At 55.0% G+C, this 14,913-nt stretch overlaps 3 protein-coding genes across 3 annotated transcripts; 1 reads left to right on the top strand and 2 right to left on the bottom strand.

The window, feature by feature from the left end:
* Positions 1 to 2,228: 2,228 nt before the first annotated feature.
* Positions 2,229 to 4,015, top strand: N656DRAFT_715665 (p53-like transcription factor; the record flags this gene model as incomplete). The annotated part of the gene is made up of 2 exons (XM_064812065.1): positions 2,229 to 2,419; positions 2,500 to 4,015. Coding segments are annotated over 2 exons (1,707 nt in total), but the record flags the coding sequence as incomplete, so codon positions are not given.
* Positions 4,016 to 6,765: 2,750 nt separating this feature from the next.
* Positions 6,766 to 7,525, bottom strand: N656DRAFT_327088 (uncharacterized protein). The gene has a single exon (XM_064809258.1). The coding sequence runs from the start codon at positions 7,351 to 7,353 to the stop codon at positions 6,802 to 6,804; it is 552 nt and encodes a 183-aa protein (XP_064667148.1). The 5' UTR covers positions 7,354 to 7,525; the 3' UTR covers positions 6,766 to 6,801.
* A 5,041-nt stretch (positions 7,526 to 12,566) lies between these two features.
* N656DRAFT_782797 (Dihydropteroate synthase) lies at positions 12,567 to 14,590 on the bottom strand. The gene is made up of 3 exons (XM_064815829.1): positions 14,075 to 14,590; positions 13,801 to 14,009; positions 12,567 to 13,743 (listed from the first exon to the last, which is right to left on the bottom strand). Exons 1-3 carry the CDS (start codon positions 14,504 to 14,506, stop codon positions 12,750 to 12,752), a joined length of 1,635 nt encoding a protein of 544 aa, XP_064667147.1. The 5' UTR covers positions 14,507 to 14,590; the 3' UTR covers positions 12,567 to 12,749.
* Between the last annotated feature and the right edge of the window lie 323 nt (positions 14,591 to 14,913).

The raw sequence follows: 14,913 nt of genomic DNA, 5'->3' as shown, positions 1-14,913 counted from the left end.
TCCCAAGGTAAATACCGTTGTCGCTTGCGTTTGTGACATTTTTGTTTCTCCGCAATCTTTGTGCCTCTACCATCGACGACGACCATGGCTTCCCTGCTCCGAACAACATCGATAATCTTTCTCCGAATCAATCAAACGTATATCAAGCGTATGCGCTATGGAGCGGGGACGAAAATAACAATTGGCAGAGCCTGCAGCAATTGCGGGCCACCTAAAGGTCAGTGACAGCCTCGAGCCACAATCACAACCCTGCACAATGTACTTTTTTTTTTCGATCTCTGTCCTGGCCTCGACCGACAAGGCTGGAACCCACTGCGCACCTGTGTAATTAAGCACATCGCATTTGCGCCGTTTGCTAGGCAGTCCATTTATTTTAGCTTGGCCCCGCCCTTTCCGATCGTCGGGCCAGGACCCGGGGAAAGCGTGACCCTTGCTGCCAGGACGATGCTCCGGCACACCAGTGGGGGAGGTTTTTCGTTCATATGAATCCCAGGTTTCCAGCGATTACCTTGAAATTTATTTATACTCCGCCGTGCTCTGCGGCCATTCTCCGAAGGCCCCCGGTACATGGCAAATATATCCCGTCCGCAGCCGGGCGCCAACAACACCAGCGGAGGGGGGTGGGTGTGGTCGATGAGCGACGGGGATGCAGGTCTTCAAAGTTGAGGAGGGGGGGATCTGTGTGCAACCCACAAGGGGACCCCGGCCGGTCAAGCGCGCCTACTGTACCCATGTTTTCTCGATGCTCGAGGCCGGCTTAGAATGGTCCCGGCATGTACCCCTGCAGGTGCATCGGTACCTCTTGGTACCAGATGTACATACAAGGCTCGCCTACCCAAGGTATACCACGCACACTTGCCTCGACGTTACAGTCGTCCACTTTGGCCTGTCAGCCAGCAGCAGGAAAACGGCATCAGCACAGAGCAAACATTTTGTCTCTTTTCTGCCTTACCCATATTCGCTCCCCGGTTTCAATCCCATTCAATGTCCTGCCTCTTCATTTGCCTAGCCCCCACCGCTACTCTTTGCTCACTCTCCTCTTTTTTTACTTTTTTACGCGTCTCAGTTGGCCATTCCATGATTCCTCTGGTACTGAGGCCGGCCTGACATTGCTGCTACTGCTAACTAAGATATTTATGCGCCACAGGTTTCAATTCACAGTCCACGCCCTCTGACCGGCACGCCAACTACACGCAATCAGACATGCCCTGGAATCGGCGCTTCTTGGGTTGAGCTGAGAGGAGATTCTGTCGTTGTCGCAGGCGCCTGAGCACCGTCTCGTTCTGTTATCTACTGAACTTTGCTCCCATCGTGCTGCAACCCGTCGCGAGTTCCTTCTTGGCCGAGGAACAACGAGACGTGACCAACTAGCCAGGCGAAAGGGGAAAAGATAAAGAGAAACCAATAAAACATGGCATCATTGCTCTAACAGGTGCGTCTTCACTGCAGGACTTTGTCGAGCCTTCGCCGTCGTCTGGTTCCGGGCTGGATTATCTCGAGATACCAGCCCCGACTGACATGTGGTACGTAAAATCTGTCCCTCTTCTCTCATTGGTTTCGCTTTGGACCGCTGTACGGATTCAGGACGAGCCCAATTCTCAAATACCTGGCCTTCCATCCGCAACTTACACCCTTATTTTTCCTGCATTATGTCCCCTTCAAAGGACCTGGCCGCGATTTACCCCTCGGAGGCACGCACCCTTCCTCCTAAGATCCTAGATTCCTAAAGCAAGTGCAAATTATAAGCTCCCACAGACACCACGGTCGACAGTCCAGAGTCTCTTCCCCCCTTCCCCAGCCTCCACAACCGTCTGCTGGCTCCAAAGTTTTCTCTTGCCAGTGCTGTTGGCGTTGTCCGTTCCCCTCGTCACCCACCGCTGCAGTACGGGGACCATGGGTGCTTCATCGTGTTCTAGAGGTGCTACCTAGGATCGATCTCTAGTGAGCCTTATTCCCGCATCCGTTGCCGCATGCGCCTATGTTCGTTCTCCCGAATACCACTAGTCGCTGCGTCCCCTTGCAAAACACTCGTGCGCCGGTATTACGACACCGTAGTACCGCCAGCACTTGGAGTTGCACAAGGACCAGCATGGAAACACAAGAGCTGGGGAGGCCCAGCCCGGACGGGAGCTAACCAGCTTCCCTCCACACACACCCCTCCCTCTTCTTACGCCGTGCATAATCCTGAAGCCTGGCTGCGTGAATGCTGACCCGGTGTGCGCCTACACAGCTTTTCCCAGGGCTCCACTGGCTCGCTATCGACACTAGAAACACCGACCCAGCCTTCCTCATATCTGAACTTAATCCCACCGATCCCCGCGCCGTCCGTCACGCCGTACTCCCCTGAGAGCGGCCACTTTTATAGTCCCGCTCCCCCCGTCTTTCCCACTCTGGATGTCAGGTCTCGACTGGGCACCAAGTACGTCGCACTTACATCCCGTCGTTATGATCTCCCCGTGCCATGGCGCACCCGTTCTCCTCCAGCGCTTACAGCTGTAGCAATAGCACGTCTGGCCAGGGCATGGCACATGCCCCTCGGCCCGCAGCATTGCCGCATCCAGGAACGCACTTGAGCGCCCGAGACCTCTACTCGTCGGCCACACCGGGCTTCAGGAGGCCGGACCATCACGTCCAGAGGGCTCCGTCCTACTCGACCTTGCGACGCCACAACCCCCTCTCGCCAACGGGCAGCTCGGCATCATACGCATCGCTCACCATGGACGCCGGCTACCCCGGGTCCAAGACCCAGCAGAACATCCCGCCTCTGGGCTCCGTCGTAATGCTGGGTCACCTCTCGTATGCCGACTCGCAGGCGACCGCAATCAAGGTCGAAATCAATGGCCTTATTGACAAGGGCTTCTTTATGGCCGACAACGATTGGACGTGCTATCGGCGCAACTACTTCTCCTGCGTCTGCTCGTATTCGATATCACCAACAATACATAGCGCACCCATACACTTCATGCCGGACGGGTCCACTCAAGTGTATATCGTGTACGGGTTCGCCATGTGCATCTCGGCCGTCGTATCGGATAATGACAGCCACACCATCGAGCTGGTTCAGCACACGCCCAAGCGGGACAAGGGTCCCATCGCCAAGCCTGAAAAGGTACGTCTGACGGCAAGGCCGCCGCAAGCCAGCCATCACGCCCTGACGAGCCTCTACGCGGGCCCAGACGGAAGCCTGGGCTCGTCGTCGAGGTACGAACAAGGGTTCGGGCCACCGTCGCAGCAGGGCTCAGCGCCAACCGAGCACACGTTTGAGCGCATCCAGTTTAAGCAAGCCACAGCCAACAACGGAAAGAGGAGGGCAGCCCAGCAGTACTACCACCTGCTTGTTGAGCTCTGGGCCGATGTCGGGCAGCAGAACGGTGGCGAGCAGTGGGTCAAGGTTGCCTACAGGAAGTCGGCCAAGATGATTGTGCGTGGGCGCTCGCCGGGTCACTACCAGTCGGAGAGAAGGGGCAGCGCGAGCAGCGGCCCTGGCGGCTCCGGCGGCGGCAGCATTGGCGGCGGCGGCGGCGGCGGCTACTCCACGGGCATACTCGGTCCCACCGAATACTCTACCGGCTCCTCCATGCTCGGAGGAGGATACGGACAGGGCTACGACCCGCGCTCTAGCGGTTATGGTGGCACGCGCCACCACCACGAACTGACAATGGAACCTATGATCTCGGCCGAGGAGGTAAAAGCCATTACGGATACGAAAAGCTACCAATACTATCCGGCAACGATCTACGAAGGCGAGCAAGACCCGAGGCATCACCAGCAGGTGGAGCTCTACTCGCACGCACGGAACGACGTCTCCGAAGGCAATACCGCGAACTCGATGAACGGGGCTTTCGATCCCACCAAGGTCAAGCCTGAGATGGAAAATGGGCTGCCAAGTCTGTTCTACCATAACGGGCCATACTATTCACCGCGTTGTGGGCGCTTTGAAGGCAAATCGGCTTCGAACGGCCAATATCCCACCCTCATCCCACCACCGTCGACGTCGACTATGAGCATGACGTAGGAAGGGAGCGGCTGGCTGTCCACATGATTGGTTTATCATTGAGCACCACCTTGATCTGCGATGCATTAAGGGTAACGAGAAAAGCAAAAGGAAATGAGTAAGGAGGAAAAAACAAAAAAACAAAAAGCCAAGCTTGCCCACCGCAGTATGGGAGAACAGGTTTATGTTGTGGTTATCGCTTTAGGATTTCTGGTTTTTTTGTTTTTTTAATTTTTTTTTATTTTATTTTTTTACTCGGACGGACACGCACAGTATCACTTAGACGGACGGAAGACCAGGGAGTCTGGCGCGAAGAAACTGGGCTGTGTTGGCGCAATGTGGAAATCATGGAATCGAGATTTAGGGACCACTGCTACGAATAATGTGAAGGAAATGGGTTGGGATATTGGCGGCGCATTTGGACTCGAGGTTACACTACGCTTCAGTTGAATTGCAGCCGATGCAACAGCCACAGTCCAAAACCCGGCGCCTCTGAATGGCAGAGTTCCTTACCTCTCAAGATCGGGACTTGCTAAACGCAATGTTTTTCTTTCCTAAGGTACATGGAGATGGGGACAAAGGGACCACAAACGAAACAACATGGCAGGCAGCATTGCGAGGGGATACCCGGTGCATCATCTCAGTAGTCGAGTCGTTCGCGCCCACTCTGCTTTTCCACCCTTCTCGGCTCCGACAATCGGTCTTTTTCAGCTTCATGTCGCGGTGTCTTTTGTTTATTTCACCTTCATGTTGACGACATCCAAAAGACGGACGGCCATGGCATGGGACAATACTACTATTTTCGTTCACCCTTTCGGCTGAACTGGGCGCGCCGGGCTTTACGTCGGAGGTTGGGCTCACAGGGCCACGGCAGTCCCTCAACGGTCAAAGCAGACAGACAAGCCAACCACTGCAGCAAGGGGGAGGTAGAAGCCACCTGGGCTTATGCGCACGATAGAGTCTGGGAATCAGGCGGCAACCCCCCTAATCCGCGGTCCTTTTAGCTTGTTTCTTGTTTATTGTTCACTTCCTTTTCTTTATCACCGTAGCTCTTTTGACCTTCTTCCGATGTAAGTCATTGAACTCCTTTTCTTATGAGGCAGCTACCAAACTCACCTTTCTGTCCCCTTTTTGTGTACAATTCCCTTTCCCCCTCTGCGAGTGAGTGTAAGTGTAATGCCAGGGCCAACGCCTGTCTGAGGACCAGGGTTATTGTGGCAAATAATGTTACACAGATGAGTGAGAAACAGAGACGGCAAACAAACTCGAAGGATTCGAAACTACACTAAGGTAGACCCATTTGGCTATTGTTGAAGCAATGGACAAGCAATACCAGTGTTTTCGGGATAGTGGCGTAGGACAGGGTATCTACAGTTACCTAAATCACATGCTAATAGTAGGGCAAGAGTCTTAGGTAGGTAGACAGGTTTCGTCTTCTTTAACATTACGCTAGGAAATACAACTCCCCTTCCGCCCGCTGCCATCTGTCCCCAACGTCCATACCGTAATGGAACTCACCCTCGACTCGACTCGCCGCTTCCCATTGGGTAACTATGCGGAAGGTCCCGTCTTATGTGGCGCTCCTCATGCACCGCCAAGCCGTTGCTAACGCGGTACTACCCCGCAGCGCCTGCCGTAGTGTAGTTAGGTACTTCCTTTCTCTGTATCACCGGGGAGTTACACAAAGGTCAGGACAAACGCTCTAGGAGCAATCTGGTTGTCTAGAGAAGCTCAATTCAGAGGATCATGTTGCCCTGTGACTTAGACATCATAGATCTAGGAGGAGACAGGAGTACATCGTAACACCGCTGTCCGCATCTCGTCTCCCTACAGCTTGCCGGAGGAGAGGGTCATGAACCAAAATGCGCGAGGAGGCAAGCCCACGGCGCGTGCCTGTAGCTAAGGCGCCTTACACAGAAGGACGAAGAAGGAACGGAACGCTTAACACCCAGCAGTTTGTTATGTAAGCAAGGGTCGCACTTTCCATACGATGCTCAGCTGAGAGTGCCTTGCCTGCGGAAAGAGGGGGGATAAGCTGCAGCAAATGGATAGTACAGATATTCCCGCATACCTCCGTCCTAATTCCTACAGTGGCAGAGACGATGCAAACCAACACACCGAACGAAACACAAGCTCCATAGATAGCCCAGAAGGGAAATGCGGCCATGAAATCAGCAAATCATACTAATATCCCCACTGCCAGACCCTTGGAGGAATGCGCATCGGTCTGCCACACCCTCCTATTTTCCTTCTCATCGGTCCTCTGTCTGACCTCTTAGCACATTCTCCAAGCCCGGTCCCGCATCTGGTCCCGCTACTGGGGCGCCCGGTGATGCACGTTGACTGTGTCACACCGCTTATCCGCCCATCTGCCGAAGGCGCCGGGCTGACCCCCGTAATGACTTGCATGAACCGAGCTGGAGCGGAATCAGACGACGTACACTAACAGTACACACGTGCACCAGCCCCCATCGCGCCAGAACAGCTTTTAGAATGCCTGAGCTGCTACTGCACCGCCTCGATCTTGATACGATTGCTATTCAGGTGGGAAACACCCGCAACCCGGCGCTCATTGGGGGGGTAGGCAGCCAAGATACCACCAGAGCTTGGCCAGGACCTCGCAGATGGTGGATGGGCACGGAGACGGCACAGACGAACGGCTGTTTGCTGAGCCTGCCAAGAAGCAAGAGCAAGACTGAGATTCAATCGCCCTCAACCTACGCAGAAAGGCGGTAGAAACGTGCTTCCTGGCCGCTGCCTTGGTCATGTCGATGCTTGTTCGCTGATCTTAGCGCCGAAAAGCGACTTCAGGCGCACCAAAATGCCCTTCTTACCCCCCAGCCAGTCCCGACAAACTGGTAGAAGGGCGTTAGCGTCCCCGCAGACGAGAGCAATTGGGAGACACAGCAGCGACAGCCACAGAGTGGCGTCGGTGTGCGGGTGCAGGTGCAGGGGGAAATCGATCGTTTCGCGTTTTGGGGTCCAAAGCTGACAAGACTCCCCGTTTCCCTGGTTCTTGAAACGCATGGCCGTCGCCAGGCAGCAGGAGCAAACAGCACAAGAATGCGACAGCGGAGCGAGGAGCGGACCTCAGCCGACACGGACCCGAGATGCCCCACCCGGAGACCCGCAGCTGTTGCGAGCTGAGCACTGGCAGCTCGGCGCTCGCATTCCGGTCGTCTTGGTTGTGCGGCACATGGCGCTGCTTGCCCAGCGTTGCAGAGGTAAGGATGCAACATCGGCAGTACCCGGTCGTCTTGGGCCAGCTGGCACTGGTCTGTTGTCTGAATAAAGTTTCGGGACTTAACAGCCGTCAAAAGGAAGACAGCGATCACCCAAATTAGTGTCCGCAGACCCATGCTCACTCCACTTCGCGCTGGACTCCCCCGTCGAACCCCACTGTGTCAACCATGTCACCGAGGAACGCCCGGTTGGTTTCGCTCGTCGCCGCCAAGACCCGCCGTCAGTGGCCGTTCCACAGTCACAAAACCTCCCTTCCCGCGACCCTCAATCTCTACCTCGCCCCATGGAGGTTGATTAGAGTTCATGATAGGAATCATGGCTGGGCGGGACGGACGAGCCTCGGCGAGATTAATAGGCAACCCTGGCATCCAAGCTAGAGGGATTGATTGATCTGCTTCCACACTCGGCCGACACGCCGTGGAAGAGGAAAACGGTGCTCTGGCTGGCGTACCCATGGGCCATGGCTAATCAGATTAAATTGTCAGCGTCGCAGCGACCCATGTCCTAATTCCCAACATTTCCTCCATTTTCAACGGCCAATCTCTGCTGCAGCACGGTAATTGACGACGAGATTGGCCAACAGCGAGCGAAATGCATTCTAGAGGCATCAGCACGGTTGGCACTTACGCGTCTGGTTCAGAGGCCGAGAGAGCCGCGGTCTGCCAAGAAGGCGCGCTTCGCACCACGGCCCGCTTGACTGTCAAAAGGTGGTGACAGCTATTCGTGCAACATCAGGTCTGCGGGCACCCGCGCGCCGAAGCGCTTTGGCAGATGCTCAATCAGACGCAGAGTCCTTTCAGGCAACATCACCCCAGCCGGGCGGATCAATGTTGGTGCACCTCATCCCCGCCCATCTTTCTTAGTTTTCATCCGGCACGATCCGCCGCATTTACTAGTGTACGGCCCATGCCATTTCCTGTTTTCGCCTTTACACTAGAGGTTTGTTTGTCTCTTTGTCACACTACCGTTCTGTGCCCCCTCGGATCGGCCCCTCGCCGTCAACTGTCGATCCCGCATGGTCCGGGTTCCACAATGTGGCTGGAACTCGGGTTTCGCGAAATACACCACACATGTGTACGAAGTATACGCTACATAGAGATTTGTTGGTGCGACGCGGGAAGCAGATGCAACCATGCGCATCATTCCCTCCACACACCGAAGTCTGCCACTGCAAAGTAAGGTATGTATTGTACTGTACACGTATAGTACATACATCTGGGACAATAGGAGGCATACCGTAGGTGAACAGCCAGGCCCGATGGCTCCCCAGTCTCTCATTCTCTCTTCCCCCTTAACAGGGAAAGATTGTGCACGTTGCAGAGCCCGGCACGGTAGGGTGCAGGACTTTCTTCTTTCCCTCTTTATTTTTGAAAGTAAAGCTTTTCTCCAAGAGAGAGGAAAACCCTCTCTCGCTTTCCGTTGGGTCTTTTTGATTTCAGCCAAGTGGGCCCTCGTACACTAAAACCACGCTTCCACTGGCGCGGGATCTGTCTCACCCAACCCCGAGGTCCGCCCACTCTTTTGGTATCACTGGAGGCGCTTCTAAGCTTTGTCGTCGAATTACTGGTCACACATCTCCGTAGTGAGATAGTCTTGGGGAAAAAGAGGCTCGCCAAACTACGAACGATGATGGCTTCAGAAAAGAAGCGCTGCTCGCTTAAAAATTGCCACTACGCACATGGCGGGTACAGTACTGTACATTTCGCACGTTCCGTATCTGGTTAGCGGTCCGTTAATGGGATTGCGTTCTGAAATACTCCACCTATGTATTATAGTGTACACGTAAGGACCTGTTTGTTTCTTGCTCCCTCGACCTTGAACAGCCGTTTTGTATGTAACTTCGGTGGGTTTTCTTCAGCCCTACCAGTGGCCGTGCGCAAAGAATGGCCGCCGAGCGTGGCTTGGCCTGGGCGATCGGCTTGGTCAGTCGATCCTTCTACACTACGCTACGCTAGTATACACTAGTGTACATGTCCACATGGCGCTGATCATATTTCGTCTCGTATCCCTCGTTTTCTGATTCGCGTTGGTATTCCAACGTTACCATATTACGCTAAGCAAGGGGTCTGAACCAGAAAATGCTCAACGGATTGGGATCATTGGGGCGCTTCCGGTTGGCTCTCGTCTCGCCTCCACAAGAAGACTGCATGGCCGGGGTGGGTTGCGTTGCAGAAATCTACCTATGTATGGCCATGACACTACTCGACATGCGCAGTTAGATATGGGCCTAAGGAGGTACATATTGTCCGTATGTATACAAAGCACTTCGTGTACAGTACAATATGGGGAAATGGGTGAATCCTAACCCAACTGCATTGTGAATGCAGTTAGCTAGGTGGCTCCTGCTGTGGTGATGTGCGGTTGGGAGAGAGAGGGCTGCTACTACTAGGTAGTAGTCCTCCTTCTATTCTCACTACTGCTCCCATTACTACTTACTACCTGTATCTGTATCTCGGCTTGTCGGCCAATAGCGGTGGTAGGGGAATCAGCTAGGCATACAATCCTCTATTTCTACCGGTCTGGCATGCAGTCAGCCGTGCTTGGCCCTGCAGCGAGCTCTCGCCGGCTTTCCTCCTGTCTCCCCTTTTTTCTTCCTCACCATTTTGTTTTTTTGTCTGGGTCCTTGGACGCAATCTGCGCGAATCGCACCACCGGGGGCTTCATCAATCCATGGCCTTCAGTTCTGGCAATAGACGGGAGATACTGCACGGCCAGCGCGGTACCTATGCAGGCACGTGGCTGGGATCACAGTGGGTTTGTTGGGCGTGTTGGCTGGGTAAATGGATGGGATGATCGTCGAGTGGCTGAGATGCATCTGGGTATGCTCTCCGGAATTACCTCCGACCAAAAAAGGGTGGCTGTTAGGCGAGGCTGATGCCGTTATATCTCGGTCGGCCGCCTTCGCTGCTACTGTGATTTCTCTCCCTTGCTGCTGCAGCGGCTATCACTTGGTCTGCTTCGCGAGGCTGCTGGGGCCACAGTTGGGGGTTCCAGTGTTGGTACGTTAACTACTCTCTGGTATGTAGGGACCCGAGGCTGGGCCCCTAATTCCCACCTCAAGATGCTACAATGCTACACGGTTGCTGCGGGCTGAATCGAGTGCCCCAACAAGACATTTGTGACTCGGTGTGGATCGGGTGAGCAGAAGCCGGCCCCCAGCGCAATCATGTTATGGCACTCCGAGTCCTCCCGGCATTTACGGGCAGCTAGGAACGGCGCGAATGCTGTCGCCGTCTGCTTACATGCACCTTACTAGTACCTCCTGGCACTTTCAGGGCACAGCCTGTGTCTAGAAGTAAATAGGGGGGCAGGTGTATTCAAGCAGCATGGCGGAAAGCCAGGTGAATGGATTACGGCGCCCTTTGGCTTGTAGGTGTGCAGAACTGAAGGGGTAGTTCCAGTTTGTTTGCGCTGTTACAGGACGTGAGGGTGTGAGATGGCTGCTGCCGGGTTTGTTCCCGGTGTGGTCGATGCTGCTAGTAGGATCGGCAGAGTTCTCTCGGCAATGATTTGGATATCAACGGCCACTGAGCGCTGGCAATTGGATGCCTGCAAGGTTTGATCGGCCTACCCGGGAACGTGGAACAGCTTTCCCCGGGGGCTCGATCTGATGTCAGACAAACCCGAGCGTCGTACACTACACGTGCATGGCCGAATACTAGTAGGAGCCATCATGGATGAGAGCCACAACCCTCGGACTATGTCTTCCATTGACGCCTTTCGTAACCACAAGTTCGCCATACCCGGTTTAAAACCTGCCCATGCACGCACCGTCCTCGTTCAAAGTTGGAGCAAACACCGACCGCAAGCCGCCCCTCATGCAGTCCTGCCCCCAAACTAGGACACACAGATGATATGTCATAGATGCTGCCTGCTGCATGTGTTCCATTTATCGTACTTACCTTGCGTGCCTGTGCGAGCTCTCGAGCATGGAACTAGCAGAAGGATGCCTAGGTGTGGCTGGTCCGACGCGGCAGGTGAAATCTCTCGTCAGCATGGCCCTGTGGGTCAAGGAGGATACGACCGAGATTCTTCATTTGCCGCGGTGTAACGTTTGGAAGAGATTGGAAGGAAATTAGGCGCTTAGTCGCTTGACTCAGTATGCCAGGGGCAACTTGAAGCTGTCGGGTCTGCGTGGAAGTCCAAAACTCCTAGCATCCGGTATGTAGAATAGGGGTTCGGTTGCCATGCCCTTTGTTTACCGTTACTCAGATGCTTAGGTACGGAGTTCAGCCATGCTTACATGCAGAAAAGGTTGTGTGCAGTTAGAACATCCTGCGACGAATGCTTTTTAGAGCGCCCCGTAGGAAATATGTTGCTGGAGTCCGGCAGTCTGATCGTTCGTGAAGTCAATGATGCATATAGAGCGCTTGAAACGTAAACAAATCCCTGCTACACCTTGCCATGTTGGTGCATGGGATAATGACAGCAGATCTGGCGCCAAGTTCAGCAACAAGACAGAAAGATCCTGCTTCATGTTTCAGGACGTAAATCGTGGTGAGACGACAAGACAATACGGAGTTTCCCTTGTGCCATAGAGTCTCCGTTCCAGTCATCCAGTTCGGTTCTTAATGGCCACCTTCTGCTCTACAGATAGAGCAGTAAAGATCCGAAGATTGAGCAAGCTAATATAATCAAGTACTAACAATGAACTCTTAACCATACGAAGATCAAGGACTTGTTCTCAGGATGGAGGAGAGCGATCTGGGATCGCGAGTGAAACACCAGGATCATGTCGGCAACTTGGTACCCAGAGAAGACAATCCGCGTCTGTCGAAAGAACGGCCACTGTAGCATTCCATACAACGTAGCGTTCAGTTTGAACTGTTCAAGCGGACAGATATCATTGCCCTGAATTGTTGCCATTGCCAGAGTCCAAGGTGATGCTGGTGCAGGGCTCCTAAGAATTCATGCGTTCAGTACGATGCGGACATCATGATCTAAGACAGCCCGAATATAAAATCCTTCTCTTTCCTAGTCGAAGGTAAAATTTTATCATTATTTTCGTAGATTTAGGGCGAGCCCCTGAGCCGGTCAACACTGTTGATAGTCTCTGAGCAACGCCAGAGTCCACTCGCTCGGATTGATGGACGCAGCCTCCTTTAAACCCTACTTGAGGCCCTCGGGTAAAGTTTCCTGCAGCAGCAGAAGGTGCTAGCCAACTTACTCGAATATCGGCGTTCCATACTAGAGCGTTTACTGAGCAGTTCCTTCCAGGAAGATGCCAACCAGCTGAGATGATCCCAGGCATTCTCAGTGGAGGAACAGCCATGGAGTCCCAGCAGCGTTGATAGCGCCGATACTTCAGACAAACAATGTACATTATAATCGTGTAATAGCCGCGAGGCTATCCTGTCTGCCATTTGTTACCCTAGTGTCCCAAACAAATGACCATTTCCCACTTGCTACTAGTACTTAATCTGTTGAACCTTGCACTGTACAGCACATACAGCTTCCCCTCACCATACGAGGTCCGACCCGATGTTGATGAAAAGCCCACCTCTCGCTCGATCTAATACCGCCAGATCGCATCTGCCATCATAACAACCTGCGCCATCTCTTTCACGTCATGCACTCTCACCACATCCGCCCCTCCCTGCACAGCAGCCGCAACCGTCGCCGCGGTCCCCCAGATCCTCTCCTTGGGCGTCGGCACGCCGGTAACCCTGCCAATAAAGCTCTTCCTGCTGGACCCAACCAGCCACGGCAGGCCCTCCAAGCCAGGCCACCCCCTCAGCTCGTCAAGATGCCTCAGAACATCCACATTCTGCCGCCCAACCTTGGCAAACCCCAAGCCCGGGTCCAGCACGATCCGCCACCGCCTCACGCCGGCCTCCTCGGCCGCCTTCACCCTGGCCACCAGCTCCCTCGCAATGCCGGCGATCAGCCCACCCTCGCTGTCCGGGTACTCGGCCATGCGGCCCATGGTTGCCGGGGTGCCGCGCATGTGCATCAGGCAGACGGTGGTGCCGAGACGGGCCACGGTGGGGAGCATGTCCGGGTCCATGGAGCCGCCGCTGACGTCGTTGACTATGTCGGCGCCGGCGGCCACGGCGGCCTCGGCCACGCGGGCCCGGTACGTGTCGACGCTGATGAGCGCCGGCCGGTCCCCGCTCGCGGGGAACCGCGCGCGGATCAGCTCCACCGCCGGCACCACGCGGGCCAGCTCCTCGTCGACCGACACCTCGGGCGCCCCCGGCGCCGTCGATTGCCCGCCAATGTCGATCATGGACGCGCCCGCGTCCAAGAAGGCCGTGACCGTCGCCACGAGGTCCTCGGGCGCGCGCTGCGCGTTGAGGCCCCCGTCCGAGAAGCTGTCGGGCGTCATGTTGAGGATGGCCATGACGTGCGTTTTCCGGGATGGGTTGAGGGCCTGGATGGGCGGGTGGTGCGGAGAGAGCGGCGTCATGGTGGTTAGAGGCGTTGGGGAGCGAGGGAGGGCGTCGAGGTAGTCTCGCGTCACGCGCCAGGGCCGGTCATGGTCGATGGGCTTGTCCGGGATGAGCCTAGAATGGAAATTAGAAGGGGGCCGATCCAGTCAAGAGGAAAAAAAGGGGCCGTACTCGGCCAAGGGTCGCAGGACAAACTCGCGCTCCGGGATGCCAATGTGGGGAATGGTAAGACGCTCATGGCTGAATTTTATGTTCTCGTAAAGGAGGATGTCGAGATCAATGTTGCGGGGCCCCTTGTCGATGACCTTCTTGCGACCAAGCGACCTTTCAATGTCCTGGAGCGCATCCAGCAGCTCCAAGGGTTCCAGCGTCGTTTCGACCTAGCGTGCTACGGCTCAGTCAGGAAGCGCGTGTGTGGGTGTGTTTGAAAAGGCTGACAACAAACCTCGCAGGCGCCGTTGACGAATCTGTCCTGGTCTAGCACGTACATGGGCTCCGTCTCCCACAAATTGCTCGTCCGCTTCACCTTGATGCCCCGGGCGTCCATCTCGTTGCAGGCCTTCTCGATCCAGCCGATGCGGTCGCCCATGTTGCTGCCCAGCGCGATGTAGGCCGTCCGCCGCCGCGGGGTCTCTGGAGAGCTGTTGCTCATTCTGGCGGGAAGGTCAACGCCGGGACCCGGCTTGTACCCGGCTGGGAGGGTATATTTGTTGAAGGGGAGCACGTCAGAACGGCGCCGGGTTGATACTGAAAACGCCCTATTTTCTATCCCAGGTACGCGCAATCTGTGGCTGCAAGAGCAACCGTGGCGGACATGACGCTGCAGTGCTTGTGGCTGTCTAAATGCGCCCGCAGCCGAGAGTGTGAAGCGCTTCATATTTTCTCCAACATAATTACTCAGATGATGAGATCACAGCCTCACCTCGCTCATCAAGTCAGATTCGAGAAAGAGCCTTGCGTCAATTGCTGATGCCCCACTGGCGCGACGCACGTTGAGTTAAGGTGAAGGCCTGTGATGAAGAAGGGTTAGGGTTGGGTAGCTGCGGCTGACCTTTTCCGTTGGGCTGAACGCCTGACTCCCAATCAACAGACTCTCAACACCATGACCGGCCGGAAGGTAAATGCAGTACATACGGAGGTACACTGCATGCATACGAAGTTGATATGTAGGTAGTCTAGTGTGAGTAGGTGAACATTAGGGGTTGCCTCAGCTGCCTAGGCTGGGAGAAATAGCGGAAGGGTAACCAGCGTTCTCAATAAGTCAAATAAATCAAATAACGCTCC

Source organism: Canariomyces notabilis, assembly GCF_033297395.1.
Source record: "Canariomyces notabilis strain CBS 508.74 unplaced genomic scaffold N656scaffold_24, whole genome shotgun sequence".
NCBI classification, from domain to species: Eukaryota; Fungi; Ascomycota; class Sordariomycetes; order Sordariales; family Chaetomiaceae; genus Canariomyces; species Canariomyces notabilis.
This window is presented reverse-complemented; position numbering and strand designations above follow the sequence as displayed.

What these genes read in the sequence shown, in the direction of transcription:
- N656DRAFT_327088 (XM_064809258.1), bottom strand. Translation starts at nt 7,353, where the DNA reads ATGGGTCTGCGGACACTAATTTGGGTGATCGCTGTCTTCCTTTTGACG.
- N656DRAFT_782797 (XM_064815829.1), bottom strand. Translation starts at nt 14,506, where the DNA reads ATGAAGCGCTTCACACTCTCGGCTGCGGGCGCATTTAGACAGCCACAA. An exon ending in TCGTCAACGGCGCCTGCGAG is followed by an intron (nt 14,010 to 14,074) that starts GTTTGTTGTCAG and finishes GTAGCACGCTAG; the next exon opens with GTCGAAACGACGCTGGAACC. An exon ending in GTCCTGCGACCCTTGGCCGA is followed by an intron (nt 13,744 to 13,800) that starts GTACGGCCCCTT and finishes TTTCCATTCTAG; the next exon opens with GCTCATCCCGGACAAGCCCA.